Below are 22,736 nucleotides of genomic sequence, written 5' to 3'. Positions count from 1 at the left end.
CCATAAACTCAAATCCCATCTGATGTGTGAACAAATGTCCAACTTATGGTTTAGGGAGACACCTGCTGCTAGTTACTGCAAAGCTCCGACATGAAAACAAAGTTTATACATTCAGACCTTTCACTCATGATCTACCATGGATTTACAGTCGGGATAATTCTCCCAGAATTACAGATGTCATGACTTGTAAGACCACCGGGAATGGCACGGAACGATATATGTTTATACAGAGAGAATTGTGGTCCCCTCTCCCCCAACCCAGAATCCCCCAATCGAGCAATGGGGCTTTTTTTGCCCTCTAAGACCTTCCCGGGTACACCCCGAGTATAACCACCGGTTTTCAACTCATTCGGTCCAGTGATACAGTAGTGTATAGAGGTCAAACACACAGACACACAGACACGCAGACGTTCCTCGGATTATAGCATGATTCGTCGACATTGGACAAATGAACACGGATCCCAACATCATGAAAATTCCACTCAGTTGGAAATGCCAAACAGGCCAAACCCATTGAGACTGGAATACCACATGATGTCTCCTTTGACCCGACCTTGCGATCTCCAATTGGAACAGAGTCTGCTCTGGAGGTTCCGCTGAGTCAAGATGGTGAACCACAGGCAGAGTCGAGTAGGATACCTTCGCTGCGTGAGCGGGTGGCAATGTACCAGGCTGCTATCACTGAAAGTTCTGCTGATAAAAAGGTGAGTGCTAACCTTTGAGTGCGGTCATGTCTGTCGGCTCAGGTAACAAAGTTGCTTATTTCAGTTTTGCTTGGATGTTTCCTTCTCAGCTTCTCCCTGGAATGTCTTCCTCCAGCACCGCTGGAGCCTATCAACAGGTCAAACAGAGATCTGTGAGTCACAATTGAACAGGAAGCTCAAACACTGACAATAATATCTTGATTTATGTGAATTTTTCGATTTGCTTTGGAAAAACTTTCAAATTAATAGAAAGTGAGTTCTGCATCAGATGAATGTCGCACCAGGACTGGTTGAGGTAAATTTGCTTGCGGTAATTATTCGCAGGGATTCACAAAGCGGGAAGGAGAATACTGCAAAGGGTGCAGTGAAAAGGTCTACTGGGCCGACCGGCTGGCGGTTGATAACAACACTTACCACAAATCCTGCTTCAGGTGCCACCATTGCTGGAACAAACTCAGGTGTGTCTTTGCACAGACAGCTTCTTAGATTGAATCATTTGTTTGACATTACAAACTCTCACTTTGATTTTCATATTAATATCCATTGTGCCGATCCGTATCCACTAATTGTCTGTTCCATCCGGATTCCCCCCTGTACCAGCCTTGGGAATTTTGCTGCAGCGGAAGGTTTTGTGTTCTGCCATCCACACTTCAAACAGCTTTTCTGTGTAAAAGGAAATTACAAGGATGGTTTCCGATTGGGTGAACAAGCTCTGAAAGGTCTCGGACAAGAAGGACAAGTGTATGCGCCACCTCGGGCCCACAAAGGAAATGTTGGTGGATCACGGACTAAACCAAACTTGAATAAACCATCAAAGTCATCGGATAGGATAGCCACTTCACTTTTTACTCCGGCTACTTCCGGAGCGACAAGTGACCAAACTGAGTGTAAAGGTAATGGCGGGGTCATTGCCACGCTTTCAGGAAAGGATGAAAGACAAAGTGTAAGTTTTCCAGGAATTAAAGATACTCCAGAACATGAAAATGGCAATGGTGTACCTAGATCAGGAGGCGGCGATACATGTCCACCTCAACCGGCTGTGTGGCGACCAGGAAGTGAAACGAAAGCGTTGTTATCCTCCGCTTTTGCGGAGAAACCAAGCAGCAAAAGTGAAGCTCCCAAGACATTTGAAGCCACTGCCCTGAAAGCGAAACAAGAACTACCTGGGATTTATGGTTTAGGGAGAGAAGTTGTATCTGCAGGACCATGGCAACCGCAGAGAAAGACTGGAGTCGGCCGTTTAATCTCAGTGGATGGTCCAATAGGTTGGGAAGGGCAGAAGAATATGAACACAACTCTGAATAAAGATCTTGGACCGATACGAGTACAGGTAGTGGACGACCCCGCAGGTAAGTCAAAAACCGACGACAACAAAGGCGATGAAGAGAGTAATCATTTATTTCGACAAACAAGTGAAAAGAAGGATGAAAAGTTGGTACCCAAGGAAGATGAGGGAAAGGTAAGAAAAGATGGCAATCGTATCAGCTTTGGTTATTCTACCTTGGCTAAGCTGTACAGCAGAGAAACGTCTGGAAAGACAACAAGTGTGGATAAGATAATGGCACTCTCACCTCAATTTCGCTCTGCTATCGGTCACCTGGAAGATGCAACGAGCAACAACAGTCATGAAGAGCAAGGTGTGATTAAAGAAAATGGACAAAGCAGAGGAGGGACTTGGAGGTGCGAAAACGACAATGGAGAATTTTCTCAAGTGGGTGAGGCTTTCGAGTTTGGAGAGGATGAGTTTCAGGGCTGCGAGATAACTCCGACCGAGTACGGCAATGAAACCAGAAATCTACTTGGGGAATCCCAAATACCTTTTCCAATCACGTCTTCAACTCAAGATGTCGATCAGGAGTTATCCGATATCATTTCAGACTTCGATCCCCTGGGATGTGGAAGTAAAACGTCTTCCGGGGCAGAAAGTCAGATTATCATGATGGACGCGGGATACTCTCCCAGGCTGACACTTGCTAATTCACCTTCTTCCAGCATTGACTTGTGGGTAACTGCTCCGTCAACGCCAAATGACGAAATTGCAGAATGGGGTGGAAGTTTCGCTCCCAAAACAAACACTTTGGACGTTACAGGTTTACGAGACAAACTTTACTCCCATCCTGAGATGCAAGAACATCAGAATTCGGTCTGGAAGTCCCCCCTGCGTGACTGTAAGGCCGCCAAGTATGGCCTGACCGGTAAAGGTGTGTCATTCTCATTGACCAACCCTTTCCTCAGCCGGACTGATCCATTGGAAGAGAATGGGATGCTCTCTGCAGCACAACAGACCCAAACAGATACTGATCATCTCCTATCTTAAAATCCCAATCCTTAAACAACAGCTCAAGATTTTTCAAATACGATATAAAAGTAAAATCCTTAATTTGTGATTCCTATTTTTGGTTGTTTTTAGTTGGGCGGAAGGATTTGATTGTACAGTACTTGTGAACGTCCTCAAGATGGAGGACTCTCATCCGACGAATTACGCTCTGTACGATTGTGGAGATTAAGTCAATTATGATACTATCATTCTGAAGATGTACGAATGTGAAATAAACGAGAATGTAAAAATTAAAATGTTCATAAAACGTTGAAAACTAAAATGCAAACTGAAATTTCATTTGGGTGAGTACAGGTAGGTGATGAGTACCTGGGTTATGACATCACCTTGGGAGTCGAGAAGATGCTTTGTGCAAAATAAACTAAATAAGTGATTGAAACAGAAAACATGCAACAACAGATAGTTGAGACCTATCTGTTATTGCTTTTTAATTTAAGAAGTGATGGTGAATATACAATATTGAAGGGGCTAACAGGATGGCCTAGAAGTACGCACTCTCACCTCTATGCTGTCTCGCCCAGGTTTGAATCCAGACCCAACTAGAAACTGTCATGTCGGTGCTTCACAGGCAGGTGATTCATCAATGTGTGTGCCATCCATCAGGTGGACGTCAAACTGGACGTCCCATCTGCCGACGTTAGTTGGTGACCCTTAAAGATCCTAGTGTCCTTCGCGAAGCAAAGGCGAGCTATCACCGGTAAATTACAAAATCCTATTCTGGCTACCACTGGTCAGGCAAAAGCAAACCACTTAATGTAATCCATGCCACGTGGCTGCAGAGGAAAAGCAGAAAGAAAAGAAACATTAAAACCCACCTCTATTTTTTATGGCTGTCGGGGTCGATGAGCTTCGTCAAGGGGCAAAATATTCTGTGGTCTGATGAGAGGAAAATTGAACTCTTTGGCCTGAATACAAAGCGCTAAATCTAGCGGAGACCGAGCACAGCTCATCACCCATCTGGCATCAACCCTACCATGAAGCATGGAGGTGGCAGCATCATGCTATGGGGATGCTTTTCAGCGCAGGGACTGGGAAACTTGTAAGGATAGAGGGAACAATGAATGGAGCCAAATACAGGTAAATCCTTGAGGAGAATCTGCCACAGAGTGCAAAAGACCTTGGACTGCGGCGAAGATTTATGTTCCAACAGGACAATGACCTCAATCATACAGCCAAATCAACACTGGAATGGCTTCAGAACAAGAACATGAAAGTCCTCGAGTGGCCCAGCCAAAGCCCAGACTTGAATCCTATTGAGAATCTGTGGAAAGATATGAGAATTTGCTGTTCACCGACACTCCCCATCCAACTTGACAGCGCTTGAATTTCTCCCATTCTTCCTGCGAGGAAGAATGGGAAAAACTCCCCAAATCCAGATGTACAAAGCTGATACAGATACACCCAAGAAGATTCAAACCTGTAATCGCTACCAAAGGCGCTTAAACAAAGTATTGACTCAGGGGGTTGAATACTTATGTAAATTAGATATTTCTGTATTTCATTTTCACTTATTTTGTAAACATTTCTGTAAAAGATTTTTCCCCTTTGACATTGTGGAGTACAGATCAGTGACAAAAAAAATCTATATTTAATCCATTTTAAATTCAGGCTGTAACAACAAAATGTGAAAAAAGTCAAGGGATGTGAATATTTTGTGAAGGCCCTGTATCTATTACCACCCCCAGATCTTCCAGTGTGACACGCTACGACACATGTAATCTCCCTTACATCATGTAATCTCCACTTTTATTATTCTTACCCACCCCCATCACCTTACACTTGTTTAGATTAAATCACATCTGCCAATATTTTCCCCAATCTTTGCAAGTATCAATACTTTCCTGAATTCGATCAACATCCTTTCTGCTATCTACCATGCCTCGAATCTTTGTGTCATCTGCAAATTTGGAAATCCCACTCTTCACCCCACTGCTCAAATCGATGTAAATTATGAATAATAATGGGCCTTGTACTGACCCCTGAGCTTCCCCACTACTTACATCCTCCCAGCAACATATCTTCCCACTCACATCCACTCTTTGCTTCCTATCACTAATCCAGTTTCCAATCCAGGTAGTTACCTGACCAGCCACTCCACAAGCCCTCACCTTAGCTAACAACCTCATTTGTGGTACCTTATCAAATACCTTCTGAAAGTCTAGATATGCTACATCCACTGTCATTCTCTCATCCACCCAATCAGAAACTGCTTCGTAGAATTCTAATGCTTCTGTTACGGCCAAGGGTTTAGGGTGTACTACGAGAGGGAATCCCTGGTTGTCCTCAAACTTACTGGGCTTGAGGCTACCGAGCACAAATAACTTCGTACCACGGCAGGTTGTTAGCCAACTGCGAACGCCAATTGATCCACCACGTGGTCCCAGAGTTCTCCGTCTGACCACCGTTTACCTGTGCCACACGGCTTTCTAATCGACGCGCCCTCGGCTATGCACCAATCTTATCTTGATTGGATCTTAATTAGAGCTGCAGAGCTTTACCCGCTGGTGCATGCCAGACTGAATGAGCGAATCAATTGGTGAATGATAATCTCCCGGTATAACCTAATGTGCAAACAGTATAACCTAATGTGAAATGACCATGGACAGATTGGAAAGGAACCTCAACAAGGGATTTATTGTTTGTAAAACAAGAGATAATTATGCAAAAAGAAGGGGGGATGGAACTCAAGGACTTTAATGTTCAGGGAGGAAAAGGGTAAAGGTGTACACAAAGGGAATAATGGGGGGAATGCACATTCAAAATGTACAAGTGATCTCAAGCAATGGAAAGTGCAGCAATATTTACAAAGCAAAGGATTTGGACAAGATGCAGACTTCATCCTATGCCTTACCTACTGGCTATACACAATGCAGGGTACACTTCAGACCATCCATGAACCGAGAAAAGAACAAGACAGAGAAAGTACGAGGGTCAACGGCCTCTGGCTTACTGGATGGAAGCAGTCATGTTTCCACGACCCAAACACAAAAGGAGGGGTAGAAAGGGGAGCAGTACTTCTGGTGTCGGGTGCGTGACTGCAGAGAGAGCAAGGTGCTATGCATGTAAATGTGTGTGGTGCAAGAGAAACTGTGAAGGTGTGTCGTCAGTGATGGTCACTCTGGAGGAGTCGGGCCACGGCAAGGCTGCCAGTCGCTGGTGCCATGAAAAGGATGTGCCCTTGTTGAGCTTGTGAGTTCAGTAGATCGATTTTATACGAAGAAAGCGAAGAAAAGTGTGAGATGATAGCCTATCGTGTAAGAACTAAAAGGTACGTGTATGCGTGGCTTGGCTTCGGCCCAAACATGCGCCTGACAATGCGCTCCCTCCGTCCATCCTGATGCTTTGACGGCCAGCTAGCCTGCCACGAGAGCACCACCACTTGAGCCCCAATCATCCCTCGAGGAAGCCCCGCGAAGCGAATACTGGTCAATCACTGAAGCCAGGACCAGGGCCAAAAACCAATGCTTCACGGCAACGAAATCACGGTCGGACAGACAACCTGAAAACAATAATAATACAGTGCCCCTTTAAAATGATCCGCCTTGACCCCATGCAGTGCCCCTTCAAAATGATCCGCCTTGACCCCATGCAGTGCCCCTTTCAAATGATCCACCTTGACCCCATGCAGTGCCCTTTTAAAATGAACCACCTTGACCCCATGCAGTGCCCCTTTAAAGCGATCCGCCTTGCTCCCATACAGTGTCCCTTTAAAATAATCTGCCTTGACACCATGCAGTGTCCCTTTAAAATGATCCGCCTTGACCCCATGCAGTGCCCCTTTAAAGCGATCCGCCTTGACTCCATGCAGTGCCCCTTTAAAATGTTCCGCCTTGACTCCATGCAGTGCCCCTTTAAAATGATCCGCCTTGACCCCATGCAGTGCCCCCTTTAAAATGATCCGCCATGACCCTATGCAGTGCCCCTTTCAAATGTTCCGCCTTGACCCCATGCAGTGCCCCCTTTAAAATGATCCGCCTTGACGCCATGCAGTGCCCCTTTAAAATGATCCGCCATGACCCTATGCAGTGCCCCCTTTAAAATGATCCGCCTTGACTCCATGCAGTGCCCCCTTTAAAATGATCCGCCTTGTCGCCATGCAGTGCCCCTTTAAAATGATCCGCCTTGACTCCATGCAGTGCCCCTTTAAAATGATCCGCCTTGACTCCATGCAGTGCCCCTTTAAAATGATCCGCCTTGACTCCATGCAGTGCCCCTTTAAAATGATCCGCCTTGACCCCATGCAGTGCCCCCTTTAAAATGATCCGCCTTGACGCCATGCAGTGCCCCTTTAAAATGATCCGCTTTGACCCCATGCAGTTCCCCTTTAAAATGATCTGCCTTGACCCCATGCAGTGCCCCCTTTACGCCATGCAGTGCCCCCTTTAAAATGATCCCCCTTTACGCCATGCAGTGCCCCCTTTAAAATGATCCGCCTTGACTCCATGCAGTGCCCCCTTTAAAATGATCCGCCTTGACCCCATGCAGTGCCCCCTTTAAAATGATCCGCCATGACTCCATGCAGTGCCCCTTAAAAATGATCCGCCTTGACTCCATGCAGTGCCCCTTTAAAATGATCTGCCTTGACTCCATGCAGTGCCCCTTTAAAATGATCCGCCTTGACTCCATGCAGCACCCCTTTAAAATGATCCGCCTTGACCCCATGTAGTGCCCCCTTTAAAATGATCCGCCTTGTCACCATGCAGTGCCCCTTTAAAATGATCCGCCTTGACCCCATGCAGTGCCCCCTTTAAAATGATCCGCCTTGACCCCATGCAGTGCCCCCTTTAAAATGATCCGCCTTGACCCCATGCAGTGCCCCTTTAAAATGATCCGCCTTGACTCCATGCAGTGCCCCTTTAAAATGATCCGCCTTGTCGCCATGCAGTGCCCCTTTAAAATGATCCGCCTTGACCCCATGCAGTGCCCCCTTTAAAATGATCCGCCTTGACCCCATGCAGTGCCCCCTTTAAAATGATCCGCCTTGACGCCATGCAGTGCCCCTTTAAAATGATCCGCTTTGACCCCAAGCAGTTCCCCTTTAAAATGATCTGCCTTGACGCCATGCAGTGCCCCCTTTCAAATGATCCGCCTTGACTCCATGCAGTGCCCCTTTCAAATGTTCCGCCTTGACTCCATGCAGTGCCCCCTTTAAAATGATCCGCCTTGACTCCATGCAGTGCCCCCTTTAAAATGTTCCGCCTTGACTCCATGCAGTGCCCCTTTCAAATGTTCCGCCTTGACTCCATGCAGTGCCCCCTTTAAAATGTTCCGCCTTGACTCCATGCAGTGCCCCTTTAAAATGATCCGCCTTGACCCCATGCAGTGCCCCCTTTAAAATGATCCGCCTTGACCCCATGCAGTGCCCCCTTTAAAATGATCCGCCTTGTCACCATGCAGTGCCCCTTTAAAATGATCCGCCTTGACCCCATGCAGTGCCCCTTTAAAGCGATCCGCCTTGACTCCATGCAGTGCCCCTTTCAAATGTTCCGCCTTGACTCCATGCAGTGCCCCCTTTAAAATGATCCGCCTTGACGCCATGCAGTGCCCCTTTAAAATGATCCGCCTTGACCCCATGCAGTGCCCCTTTAAAATGATCCGCCATGACCCTATGCAGTGCCCCTTTAAAATGATCCGCCTTGACCATGCAGTGCCCCTTTAAAATGATCCGCCATGACCCTATGCAGTGCCCCTTTAAAATGATCCGCCTTGACCATGCAGTGCCCCTTTAAAATGATCCGCCTTGACTCCATGCAGTGCCCCTTTAAAATGATCCGCCTTGACCCCATGCAGTGCCCCCTTTAAAATGATCCGCCTTGTCGCCATGCAGAGCCCCTTTAAAATGATCCGCCTTGACTCCATGCAGTGCCCCTTTAAAATGATCCGCCTTGACCCCATGCAGTGCCCCCTTTAAAATGATCCGCCTTGTCGCCATGCAGTGCCCCTTTAAAATGATCCGCCTTGACTCCATGCAGTGCCCCTTTAAAATGATCCGCCTTGACTCCATGCAGTGCCCCTTTAAAATGATCCGCCTTGTCGCCATGCAGTGCCCCTTTAAAATGATCCGCCTTGACCCCATGCAGTGCCCCTTTAAAATGATCCGCCTTGACCCCATGCAGTGCCCCCTTTAAAATGATCCACCTTGTCTCCATGCAGTGGCCCTTTAAAATGATCCGCCTTGACTCCATGCAGTGCCCCTTTAAAATGATCCGCCTTGTCGCCATGCAGTGCCCCTTTAAAATGATCCGCCTTGACCCCATGCAGTGCCCCTTTAAAATGATCCGCCTTGTCGCCATGCAGTGCCCCTTTAAAATGATCCGCCTTGACTCCAAGTCCAACTGCAGCGCATCAAATTAGGACCAGATGCCGTAAGTTTGGACACAGACCATGACGTCATCCGTACGCATGCGCACTGCGCAGTAGCCCGAAGCGCCATGTTCGTCCCTCCGTTCATTCGAGGCCTCGCGGGTGGTTTGTTGTTGTCCGCGGCAGGTGGGGTTGGTCTCCGCTGGTTCCTCATAAACCACACCGAGTTTGGTTGTGGTGTGAACTCGGTTCTGCGGAAAAGAATTGCATTCACACGTGGGTTAACCTCTTCTTCTTCCTCCTAGCACCTGTGCTGTTTTTTTTTTTTAAGGGGGATTCAGATTATTACATAACATACCCATTCTCAGAGACCATCACCTTTTCTGTCCTTCACCTCCAGGTGTGGACCCGCTCGCACAGTTCGGGTTTCCAGACCTCGGTCCTCCGGTACGTTGGTACAGCACACATGCCGTGGGTTGGAATCCGGAACTTCGAGTTCCTTCGTGGGTCGCCGAACACGTGACCAAGGACAGTTTGCACGGTGAGACACCCTGCAGGTTAACCTGCCTCGCGTCATTTCGCGGATCTTCTTCACATGACCACGATGCGTCGGTCTCCGACCAGGACCAGGACAGAGCTCCAAGGCACAGTTCCGAATGGACCCGGCCGTCCCACAGGTGTGGAGTGCCAGCGATCGAGACTACAAAGGCAGCGATTGGATTCGGGGTCACCTGGTGCCGGTAGAGGATAACAAAGGCAGCCAGGTAGGTGGTCACGGTGGTACTTTGTGAGGGTTTCTTTCTCCTTTCCGAATAGGTATGAGACGTGACATTGAATGTTTAATTTCCCAAAGTTTGTGCCTTAAACAGCAAGCGATGGATGAAACATTCCTTTATTCCAACATCGTCCCACAAGACAAAACCAATGCAGAGGGCATCTGGAGGAGGTGATGACAAGTACCTATTACCTGGCCAGCACGATGGCAGATTTGGGAGGGTGGAGGTGGGGTACTTATCAGGGTTAAATTATACATGTGGAATATGAGGGTACTTATCAGGGTTAAATTATACATGTGGAATATGGCGGTACTTATCAGGGTTAAATTATACATGTGGGATGTGGGGGTACTTATCAGGGTTAAATTATACATGTGGGATGTGGGGGTACTTATCAGGGTTAAATTATACATGTGGGATGTGGGGGTACTTATCAGGGTTAAATTATACATGTGGAATATGAGGGTACTTATCAGGGTTAAATTATACATGTGGGATGTGGGGGTACTTATCAGGGTTAAATTATACATGTGGGATGTGGGGGTACTTATCAGGGTTAAATTATACATGTGGAATATGAGGGTACTTATCAGGGTTAAATTATACATGTGGGATGTGGGGGTACTTATCAGGGTTAAATTATACATGTGGAATATGAGGGTACTTATCAGGGTTAAATTATACATGTGGGATGTGGGGGTACTTATCAGGGTTAAATTATACATGTGGGATGTGGGGGTACTTATCAGGGTTAAATTATACATGTGGAATATGAGGGTACTTATCAGGGTTAAATTATACATGTGGGATGTGGGGGTACTTATCAGGGTTAAATTATACATGTGGGATGTGGGGGTACTTATCAGGGTTAAATTATACATGTGGGATGTGGGGGTACTTATCAGGGTTAAATTATACATGTGGGATGTGGGGGTACTTATCAGGGTTAAATTATACATGTGGGATGTGGGGGTACTTATCAGGGTTAAATTATACATGTGGGATGTGGGGGTACTTATCAGGGTTAAATTATACATGTGGAATATGAGGGTACTTATCAGGGTTAAATTATACATGTGGGATGTGGGGGTACTTATCAGGGTTAAATTATACATGTGGGATATGGCGGTACTTATCAGGGTTAAATTATACATGTGGAATATGAGGGTACCTATCAGGGTTAAATTATACATGTGGGATGTGGGGGTACTTATCAGGGTTAAATTATACATGTGGGATGTGGGGGTACTTATCAGGGTTAAATTATACATGTGGGATGTGGGGGTACTTATCAGGGTTAAATTATACATGTGGAATATGAGGGTACTTATCAGGGTTAAATTATACATGTGGGATGTGGGGGTACTTATCAGGGTTAAATTATACATGTGGAATATGAGGGTACTTATCAGGGTTAAATTATACATGTGGAATATGGCGGTACTTATCAGGGTTAAATTATACATGTGGAATATGAGGGTACTTATCAGGGTTAAATTATACATGTGGGATGTGGGGGTACTTATCAGGGTTAAATTATACATGTGGGATGTGGGGGTACTTATCAGGGTTAAATTATACATGTGGAATATGAGGGTACTTATCAGGGTTAAATTATACATGTGGGATGTGGGGGTACTTATCAGGGTTAAATTATACATGTGGGATGTGGGGGTACTTATCAGGGTTAAATTATACATGTGGGATGTGGGGGTACTTATCAGGGTTAAATTATACATGTGGAATATGGCGGTACTTATCAGGGTTAAATTATACATGTGGAATATGAGGGTACTTATCAGGGTTAAATTATACATGTGGGATGTGGGGGTACTTATCAGGGTTAAATTATACATGTGGAATATGAGGGTACTTATCAGGGTTAAATTATACATGTGGAATATGGCGGTACTTATCAGGGTTAAATTATACATGTGGAATATGAGGGTACTTATCAGGGTTAAATTATACATGTGGGATGTGGGGGTACTTATCAGGGTTAAATTATACATGTGGAATATGAGGGTACTTATCAGGGTTAAATTATACATGTGGAATATGGCGGTACTTATCAGGGTTAAATTATACATGTGGGATGTGGGGGTACTTATCAGGGTTAAATTATACATGTGGAATATGAGGGTACTTATCAGGGTTAAATTATACATGTGGAATATGGCGGTACTTATCAGGGTTAAATTATACATGTGGGATGTGGGGGTACTTATCAGGGTTAAATTATACATGTGGAATATGGCGGTACTTATCAGGGTTAAATTATACATGTGGGATGTGGGGGTACTTATCAGGGTTAAATTATACATGTGGAATATGGCGGTACTTATCAGGGTTAAATTATACATGTGGGATGTGGGGGTACTTATCAGGGTTAAATTATACATGTGGAATATGGCGGTACTTATCAGGGTTAAATTATACATGTGGAATATGAGGGTACTTATCAGGGTTAAATTATACATGTGGGATGTGGGGGTACTTATCAGGGTTAAATTATACATGTGGAATATGGCGGTACTTATCAGGGTTAAATTATACATGTGGAATATGGCGGTACTTATCAGGGTTAAATTATACATGTGGGATGTGGGGGTACTTATCAGGGTTAAATTATACATGTGGAATATGAGGGTACTTATCAGGGTTAAATTATACATGTGGAATATGAGGGTACTTATCAGGGTTAAATTATACATGTGGGATGTGGGGGTACTTATCAGGGTTAAATTATACATGTGGGATGTGGGGGTACTTATCAGGGTTAAATTATACATGTGGAATATGGCGGTACTTATCAGGGTTAAATTATACATGTGGAATATGAGGGTACTTATCAGGGTTAAATTATACATGTGGGATGTGGGGGTACTTATCAGGGTTAAATTATACATGTGGGATGTGGGGGTACTTATCAGGGTTAAATTATACATGTGGGATGTGGGGGGTACTTATCAGGGTTAAATTATACATGTGGGATGTAGGGGTATTTATTACGGTTAGCGAGGGTATGATTCTATCTGTGCAGCTTGGAGGATTATTGTCGAGAACTGACCGAACGTTTCCAAGACGTGTGGGTTGTGAGTGGGCCGCTGTTCCGCCCGACAGAGGGAACACAACGAAGTATCAAATACCAGGTCAGAGGTACAAACAGGTGACCTTAGCCTAAACATTTCATCTGTTCAAATATGTGACATGGTCAAACACAGCTTTATTAAAAAAGTATATCGTGTGCAACCCCCCACTCCCTCTCCCCTCTGGGGATACAACTCCCGGCTTTTTAAAATGAGGGAGCAGCACAGGAGCAAAGACTACCCCCCCCACCTTTATAATCACTGAACTCCCGCCCCGTACCCCTCCCCCCACGCCATTTTCTACTCTAACGCCACACCCTCCTGCCTTCTATTTCACCTAGATTCCCTATATACTATGTTGTTGTTCCATATGCAGCTTGTGGGTGCTGGTTGCATCATTTTCTGTTAGCACGGTTGTGCGACTGATCCAGTTACCCTGTTACCATTAAGCTGGTACTCATTTTGTCAACCTCGGAAGGATGACAGGCTGAGTCAACCCACCTGGTGTTATTTCAACGGCACGATGGCCTCAAACCCAAGGCCATAAGACCCTAAGTCAGCCATCTTAACCGTTAATCCAACAGCAAGCTTAAAACTAGGTAACTAGGAGTGGTAACAACTTGCAATAAGAAGCCATTTTGTATCCATCGAGTGCAGCGCAACGAACCTGTGCCCATTGTGCGTGAAGCGTAACGTGTCGTTTTCTAAAAAAAAAACAATTCTAACTTCATTTCTTTTAACACAACATACCAAATATCATTTTAGCCAAGTTTGATCATAATCCCATCAGCAGTTTCAGAGAAATTGTAAGTGTTTACGCACGGACACGATTCGCCATCCCTTAAGCTCCCCAGAACTACATTCCAGGTGAGCTAAAAACTACCTTACTCCTCTGTGCACATGCACGACCGGGACAAGATTCCGTACAATTTATACCAAATTCAGAGCCAAAGTACCACTAAACTGCAGGTTTGTTTTCCGATTCAGGTAGAACCAATTTGTGTTCAAAATATAACATTAATTTGAAATTAAGTTGTTCCTCGATCAGAAACTGACGTTTCTTGACTTTTGTTCCCACATTTTCCTTCTGCTCACACATTTGCATGTGGTTATCACCTCTAAGTTCCTCTTTGACCCCATTGTGAAACTCTTGTTAATCCCTCTCAACCTCACACAAAACCTTTCCCCCTCCCTCTCCCCCTCTCTGCCCCTTCCCCCTCCTTTTCCCCCTCTCCTCCCCCGTCCCCCCTTTCCTTCGTACCACTCATATGTAATCTGTCTCCATTCCCCTTTGATAGTCTATGGAACTACAATCCTCTGCCATTGAACTCCTCCATGAGCTACAAGGAAAGTGAATATAACAAAGTTTTGTTGTTTAAGAAAGCAAAGTTCTAAACCTCCACACCTGTGGGTTGTATTTTACAGATTATTGGTGATGCAGGTGTGGCGGTGCCTACACATCTCTACAAGGTAGTGGTGGCTCGAGGATCTTCCAAGCAGCGCCCCGCTCTCGCTGCCTTTGTAATTCCAAATAGTCCGATCGAAGCCGACTGGTCTTTGCACTCCTTCCAGACCGAGCTGATCGAGGTCGAGCGTACCGCCGGACTCACCTTCTTCCCTCGGCTGGCACGCGTTGGGGTTCACGCCCCTCAAGACCTTTGCGCTGTGGACGTTTGCGAAACCCGAGCCTTTCTCGATAAATGGGCCATGGAAAGACGGAAAATGAGAGCACAAGGCTGATGGTGCCGTAGCCTTTTGTACTGAACCGTCGTTACACGACAAACTTGATACCGTTTTACAATCAACGTCACGTGTATCATGTCAGACTACAAACACACGATATAAAGAGATATTGCTCTTATACCCTGGCCAAGCATGTGTAATTGATCACCAAAGTGTGCCTCTCCCAACCTCTTCATTAGACGCTCGTTTGACGTCCATCCGAGGGAACACACATTGATGAATCACCCTGTGAAACACCAGGATGACAGTTTATAGCTGGGCCGGGATTCGAACCCAGGCTAGGCGACTTTGAGGTGAATCAACAATTCACATTGCAGAGGATTAAAAAAAAATCTTTTATTACTTCTTCAAAACAACTTTGGTGAGGTGTAAACGCATTCACCAATTTTCTATTAACACCGTCCAAATTTGCCCTTTTTATTGACACCTCAATCCGCCACGTTCTCACGGTGAAGGCCTTCTAGTGATTTATCAACTCTCTGGATCGAGCATTGGTTATCAGACATAATGATGGAAAATACGAAAAAATAAAGATCAATGTAAATCCTGCACAAACACGGGGGCCATGGCAACACCATAATTAGATATGAGAAACATTCATTGGTCAAGAGCGTCATACGTCACATTTTCATATCGAAGAGCTAGTTCAGATTATGAAGGAAAAGCCCCAAAAAACTGGCGAATTTTGTAACGAGAACTTTTGGGAGAGTATATTTGATCCATAACTGCTTTCCGGGCAAAATGGAGTCGATCCCTGAGTTTTGGTGCAAAACAGATTGATAGGTGATGGCACCTGGCCTACTGAGGGTAAATGCAGTGACTTGTAAGGAGGCCGAGGTACAAGGCCTACTCCTCTCCCACTGCAGACAATATAGTAGTCTAGCAGTTTTCCGCCACCAATCTGCTCTTGTCCCACCTGCCCTCAGATATTCATTCGTCCCTCTGTCTCAAGCTCCACCAGATCACACACAAGCAGCAATGCATACGTCATGATTCTCACAAAATCCAGGCCAACTGCTCACCTGTTCTCTTTTGTCTCCATTTATCACATCCCTTCTTCTGCCCTGTCGTGCTCTTCCATTCACACATTTAAGAGCGAGCAATTGCTATCTCTTGACCTAAACTTTTTATTCCTAAACTATTCTCGCATTGATTTTCCTCGCCTGCTCACCTCCATTTTCCGCATTTGTCAGCCTTTTGTCTCCTTATTTACTAGTTTCTTGCCAAATTGGTCACTTAGGCTCCGTTCGTGATCTCAGCCTCTCACCTGTGAGCTGTTTGCTCTTTCAAGAGCCTTAATTTCTGTGTGAATACAAATAAAAGTAGAAAGCATCTCAAAATGCAACGCCTGTCCTTTTTTTTTTTTTTTTTTTTTGTATACTGAATCGAGGTGAATCGAGTGAATCGAGGTGAATCGAGGTGAAACTGAATTTTGTATACTGAATTTTTGAGTACCAGTTCACTGGTAATTCCCTGTTTGTCGTTAAAGGCGGCAAAAAGGGTTGGCGTCAGGAAGGGCATCCGGCCGTAAAACATTGCTTCAAAAAGGGGACCAAAAAACAACAACAACCACGGTTCCCGAAAAAGGCCAACCCCTGCTTGCGGGGAAAAATGGCCTCTAAAGGTGGTTATACTGAATCGAGGCTCGTGAAAGAGCTAACATTTATTTCACAAACAAATCAACCACACAAACAAAATATACAAAAGAGGGAGCGGAAGCCAAGATGGGGAGAGAAGGGGAAGCACGCAACCACAACATTTGAGAGCAGGGAGAAGTGTGGGAGGGAGAGGGCTTGGGGGCAGGAGGCGTGGGAAGGGGGGGGTGTCAAACTGAACTTGACGAAAAGCGCAAATAAGGTCAAATTTATTAAAGTGTATGGTAATAAAGGTTTGTTGAAAAATTCATGACAAAAGCTCACAGGGTGAACGAGAAAGCAGGTCAAAATAAAGAAACATTGAGATTAAAAAAAAAAAAAAAATCGGCCTTCTCATGCTGACGCGTGGTGGACTGGCGAAATAAGGGCTATTTGTACCGACTGACTTTACCCTTTCAAATTTCGACCCTATTATCAATTGGTCTTCAGATCCTCTTTATAAAGGTTTGTTGAAAGTTTGATGACAAAAGCTCATGTGGAAAAGAGAGTTATGGCCAAGAGAGACAGACAGACACGATTGCAAGACCCCGTCTCCCACTGCATGGGGGACGGGCTAAAAACAAAACTCAAAAAAACATTTAATCATCATTAAAAGGAAGTGTGCGTGCCACACCGAAGCTTTGTGGTTCCTGCTCTCGCAGAATGATAACATTTCGTGAAACAATTAATATATAAATAAGTATACAGCAAGAGCGCACAACGACAGCAGCAACATGCTTTTTAAAAATCCTCTTTAGTGTCCTCATTCAGAGTCAGATAGATATGCAATGTGTTTGTGAATTACAACAATTATTTATTTATTCATAAGCAGCCCGCGGCTGCTTGGCTGCATCATTTTTCTGGGGGCGTGGCTGTGCCCCTGAGGCAATGCCCCCTCACCAACCAGCGGGTACTCATTTTGCCGACCTCGGAAGGATGACAGGCCGAGTCAATCCACCTGGTGTTATTTCAACGGCACGACGGGCTTGAACTCGAGACCCGAGGATCTTAAGTCAGCCACCTTAACCAAAAAGTCAACACCAGGCACGTACAACATGACGTCTCTTTATGAAACCAGTCAGCGAAGGGACAGGTAGGCACACCTAGTGATTATGATTTACAATACATCAAATAATGCAGTACACATCGTGTTATAATAATGGTCGATTTTACTCTTCAGCGTCGGTTCCAGGCAGTGTGTCACTCCCCATGCTCTCTCTCGTGTTCTGTAACACCTCCTTGGTTTTCCCATCACCTTCCTCCTTCACAGAATCGGGTTTATCCACAGGATCTCCGTTCCCAGTCTTCCCCACATTTTCTTTTTCCTCACCACCTCCCAGCCCTTGAAAGCATCAAAGTAAAGGCATTAGCCGGATATCTCACGATTAAGCAAACGGCGCAACAAAAAGGTTATGGTGCTATTCCTGGAAGTTTTAATGAACGAGTTTCGGCAGGAAGTTAGCCCTCAACCAAAACCACATCGCACATGCTGAGGTCAATTGCGTTGAAGATGGCCGGCTTAAGGCCAAATTTAGCATGGAGCATATTAAGCGTATCGAAGCGCTTCACACATTTCTAAAAGTGTTTAAGCGCTTCACAATTTAATGAGCACGTTTAAATAAGCTCATTGTCCCCCTTTAAAATAATCCCGCTTCTCAGAATCGATAGTAGAAAAGTTAAATATATATATACAGTGAAACCTTGACTTACGAGTTTAATTCGTTCTGTGACCGAGCTCGTAACTCAATTTGCTCGTTTCTCAAATTAAATTTCCCCATTAAAATGAATTGAAATGCTATTAATCCGTTCCAGCCCCCCAAAAACCACACCAATTTTTTTTGAAATATATATATATAAATATATCTCGCGCTTTATATTTCACCTGTATGCAGCATACAAGTTGGCAGGATGGCCTGGACTGGAGGTACGCACACTTGACTCTAAACTGTCCAGCCTGGGTTTGAATCCCGACCCAGCTATAACCTGTCATGTCGGTGTTTCACAGGCAGGGTGATTCATCAATGTGTGTACCGCTAAACTGGGCGCCCCGTTTGCGTCCCATTACTTGTTGGATGTTAAGGGTCTCACCGTGTCTTCCACAAAGAGAAGGCGAGCTATCGCCGGCACTCTGAACAAGTTGTGGCCTGGCATGCTCTTCTCCTCTGCCGTTGCATACGTCCTCCTCGGCATCTTTTTCCAGAAGAGCCCTGTCTCGTCACAGTTGAAGATTTGCTGGGGGATGTATCCTTCGGCTTCTATCAGTTCGGCAAAAGTTATAAGAAAATCTTCAGCTGCCTTCACATCCGAGCTTGCTGCCTCACCATGCCTGACGACGGAGTGAATGCCGGTCCTCTTCTTAAAATTATCAAACCATCCCCGACTGGCTTTGAATGACTCTTCCGATGCCTCGTCCGTTGATGTTCCCGCCGTCTGCTGCACCAAATCCCCGTAAATGTCTCGTGCCTTCTCCCAGATGATGCTCTCGGTCACGGTATCTCCTGCGAGCTGCTTCTCCGTCAACCACACAAACAACAACTTCTCCATCTCTTCATGGACAGAGGTCCGGAGCTTTGAAATAATCTTAACGCCCTTGGCTGGCGTTATAGCCTTTATCGACTCCTTCTACTTCAAAATCGTACATATCGTAGAAGTACGACGATCGTACTGCCTCGCCAAGTCGACAACACGCACACCTCGCTCATGTTTTTCGACGATTACGTGTTTTATATCCAAGCTCGCTCGCTCGTAACTCAGATCTCGGCTCGCATCACAAAGCAAAAAATCGACCGAGCGACGGCTCGTATCTCGGAAAACTCATAAGTTGGTGCACTCGTAAGTCAAGGTTTCACTGTATATATATATATATATATATATATATATATATATATATATATATATATATATATATATATATATATGTATGTATGTATGTATGTATATATATGTATATATATATATAACCTGCAAAAAAAACCGCAAAAGTAGTAAAATCGTAAATATCTGACAGAGTGTTGCCGATGCCCATACAAAATTAATACCAAAAATGAATTGGTCATTTCTGCATGGATTGGGATTGATTTGTGTGGAAAGAATGAGGTACTGCAGAAATTTGGCGAAAAGATGGAACAATCGCAAAAACACAACCACGTGAGAGCCTGGTGCCGAAACACACCAACATGACATGCATGTGCAACATCACTTGTTGGGCTATAAAAACGGTGGGTTTTCATTTGCATGCCATCACAATCTTACAGCAAGTGAACAGCGAAAACATGCCACGACTCACGGATGAGATTCTTCGGCCACACGTCCTTCCCATTTTGCAACAAGCGAACGTCATTTTCCAACAAGACAACGCCCGACCTCACACGGCAAGACTGACAACAGCCTTTTTGAGGAATCACAACATCCAGGTCCTACCATGGCCCTCCAAGTCTCCAGATTTAAACCCAATCGAACATTTATGGGATGCACTGGATCAACGACTGCGAGCACGTCAGCAACAACCACAGAACCTCCGACAGTTGGCACAAGCACTGCAGGCAGAGTGGGTGAACGTTCACCAGGCCACAATTCGGGACATGACTGCTTCCATGGGACGACGATGCCAGTCAGTTTTGGACTCTAATGGTGGCCATACAAGATATTGAGCACAGATGACCTTCACCTTGAAAATCTACTGTTCTATGTGTGCCATATGGAACCTGGGTCAATGAGAATGATGTGTGCCAATTTTGAACAATCGATTACCATCTGTTGATTATTATTCATATGATATATAAAATATACATCTAAAATCACTTTTGCGTTTCTTTTTTTGCAGTTTTGCATTTCTTTTTTTGCAGGGTATATATATATATATATATATATATATATATATATATATATATATATATACATATACATATATATATACATATATATATACATATACATATACATATACATATACATATACATATATATATATATATATATATATATATATACATATACATATATATATACATATATATATACATATACATATATATATACATATACATATATATATACATATACATATATATATACATATACATATATATATATATATATATATATATATATATATATATATATATATATATATATTGTTGTGGATATGAGAATTGTGTTTCTTTTATTGTTGTGTAAATTGTTGTAAAAATATCACCCTCCTTCCTCCAGTTGTGTATAAAGGTCAAAGTGCGTCCCGTAATTAGGTCATAAACAATCACGTTAGCCAATCATAGATAACCTCCTTGTTGGTAGTTTATTTCCTTATTCTATGTAGGTTAAGGCTGTGTCTTCCATTAATTGACACTCCATTGCACCGAATTCAAATAGATAGATCCCCTTTCATTCCCATTCACAAAGCCTCTACTGCCAACTGCATTTGCCGCCATTACGGCGTGGTCAGCTCGGGGAAGAAGGGCGTGCCCGCCCATCGTCATCAAGGGTGGAGCCAGAGAGCCCGTGCCCACCAATCAGGGCCGAGGCGAGCTCACCGATGGGCGTGTCCTGGAGGCCGGCGGTTTGATCGCCCGAGGCGTTATATAAGCGCGCGCGGAAGCCTTTGAGAGATGAGTCCAGACGAGCTTGGTAAAGGCAGATGAGTTCAAAGTTCCAAGAAAGAGTTGCGCCAGAGACGGCAGATGAGTTCTGAGTTCTAAGAGTTGCGCCAGAGACGGCAGATGAGTGGAGACGAGCCCTCGGAGAGAGAAGGGAGACGCGTCCTGAGGTGAGCCAGAGAAGCAGTTTTGGCTCCACCAGCAGTTTTGGCTCCACAAGCAGCGTTGACTCCACCAGGCAGCTTCGACCCGTTACCCCGCGGGAACCAGATTGCGGTGGCATCGGTGGCCGTCGAGGTCCAGCCCGACGTCCCGTGCGGGAGCAAGCCCGAACCATCTGCCCCAGCTGAACCTTCCCATTCCTCCTTCCAGTCATTCCTGCCTTCATTCCCCATTCGTGTGAGTCCGTCTTTGTTTGTTCTGTCCTGGGTTAAGTAAGACTGCATAGGTAAGCTAAGTTTCACTGTGTCCTGGTCCGTCCCTCTTTCTGTCTTTATTTTATTATCCTTCCTTCTTCCTTGGTTTCTTTCATTGTGTAAATAGTAATAAATCCTATTCGTATTTCCTACCTCTTGTCTTCTTCTTCTTCACATCCGTCGTCTTTGTCTTTTCCCAATTGAATACCTGCGGCACGATTTGGCCAACGTTCAGAATCGGGTTAGTCCTTGTTAACGGTTCGGGCCGCGGCTGCCATCCGCTCGGCAATCCAGTAACATCTTATCCGCGGTACGAACGGAGCTGTGCACCGGCCTTTTCGGAGGTCGCGGTGCAGCTTCAGGGACCACGTCGGTCAGCAATAATCGAGGGGACTAATCCCCCCTCAAAAGGGAACCATAGGCCGACGTTGGGTTCCGTAACAATATATATATATATATATATATATATATATATTCACAAGGCAACACTTGTTGCTAACAGGTTGTACAGCAATTGCTGGGGTGAGACTCGATCTGTGCCTTGCTTCCTAGACAAGTTAGGGGGTTCAACCTATATATATATATAATTATAATATCTCACGGCCTTATCTTCACTCTTCGGGAGTGCTTCACTCTTCACCCGCGGAGCATTGTACCACATGTCATGTTCGTGGCCATGTCTTAAGCATCATGAGCAGTTCATATTACTTACTGGACACGACGCCGGATTGGCCTACTTGTGAGACGCCATTTTTTGCTTCTTATTGAACTTGTGACGGCATTCCCACGTACTTAAGCCTCACAGCTAATATAAGCTTTTAGACACACTGCTTAGACTGGATGAAGTCATCGACCTTTAGCTGTGAGAAGTCGATAATTCGATTTTCTATAAATCTGTGCAGAGTACTCAATAAAGCTGAAACCGTTTGAGCAGGAAGGATGGCAGAAATCAATGCACTGGCAGGCCTTAGGAAATAAATGAACACCTTACTGGAAAGAAGACGAGGGAACCAGAAATCCAAGATGGATACAATGATTAAATCGCAATAACAAAGACAGCAGCATATGAAACTGAACCCCAAGGTCGACGGTGATGCAATGATGCATGCACACACCTTGGGGGAAGTGTTGTCACACCGAC

The 22,736-nt window shown here is 44.9% G+C and overlaps 3 protein-coding genes across 10 annotated transcripts in view; 2 read left to right on the top strand and 1 right to left on the bottom strand.

Annotated features, from left to right (window-relative positions):
* Positions 1 to 3,313, top strand: part of LOC137438258 (uncharacterized) — a 30,494-nt gene extending 27,181 nt beyond the window's left edge. For 5 of the 6 annotated variants that reach the window (XM_078766422.1, XM_068133362.2, XM_078766424.1 and 2 more), the window contains 4 exons: positions 577 to 704; positions 794 to 856; positions 1,029 to 1,162; positions 1,305 to 3,307. In XM_078766422.1, coding sequence (XP_078622548.1) covers positions 577 to 704; positions 794 to 856; positions 1,029 to 1,162; positions 1,305 to 3,021 — 2,042 coding nt within the window. In that variant the 3' untranslated portion in view covers positions 3,022 to 3,307. Of the gene's footprint in view, positions 1 to 576; positions 705 to 793; positions 857 to 1,028; positions 1,163 to 1,304 lie in introns of all 6 variants that reach the window. The other variant, XM_068133365.2, reaches the window with a different exon arrangement.
* Positions 3,314 to 9,425: 6,112 nt separating this feature from the next.
* On the top strand, positions 9,426 to 16,298 carry LOC137438260 (nuclease EXOG, mitochondrial). Its single transcript, XM_068133370.2, has 6 exons — positions 9,426 to 9,621; positions 9,746 to 9,886; positions 9,970 to 10,109; positions 10,215 to 10,291; positions 13,165 to 13,273; positions 14,636 to 16,298. The coding sequence occupies exons 1-6, from the start codon at positions 9,474 to 9,476 to the stop codon at positions 14,948 to 14,950; spliced, it is 930 nt and encodes a 309-aa protein (XP_067989471.2). The 5' UTR covers positions 9,426 to 9,473; the 3' UTR covers positions 14,951 to 16,298.
* Positions 16,299 to 17,636: 1,338 nt separating this feature from the next.
* LOC137438259 (ankyrin repeat and MYND domain-containing protein 2) overlaps positions 17,637 to 22,736 on the bottom strand; it is an 821,307-nt gene continuing 816,207 nt past the window's right edge. For all 3 annotated transcript variants that reach the window (XM_078766441.1, XM_078766440.1, XM_078766442.1), the window contains exon 5: positions 17,637 to 17,929. In XM_078766441.1, the coding sequence (XP_078622567.1) occupies positions 17,757 to 17,929 (173 nt within the window). In that variant the 3' untranslated portion in view covers positions 17,637 to 17,756. The remainder of the gene's footprint in view (positions 17,930 to 22,736) is intronic.

The sequence above is a fragment of the Myxine glutinosa genome, chromosome 12 (genome assembly GCF_964187855.1).
Source record: "Myxine glutinosa chromosome 12, kmMyxGlut1.1, whole genome shotgun sequence".
NCBI classification, from domain to species: Eukaryota; Metazoa; Chordata; class Myxini; order Myxiniformes; family Myxinidae; genus Myxine; species Myxine glutinosa.
This window is presented reverse-complemented; position numbering and strand designations above follow the sequence as displayed.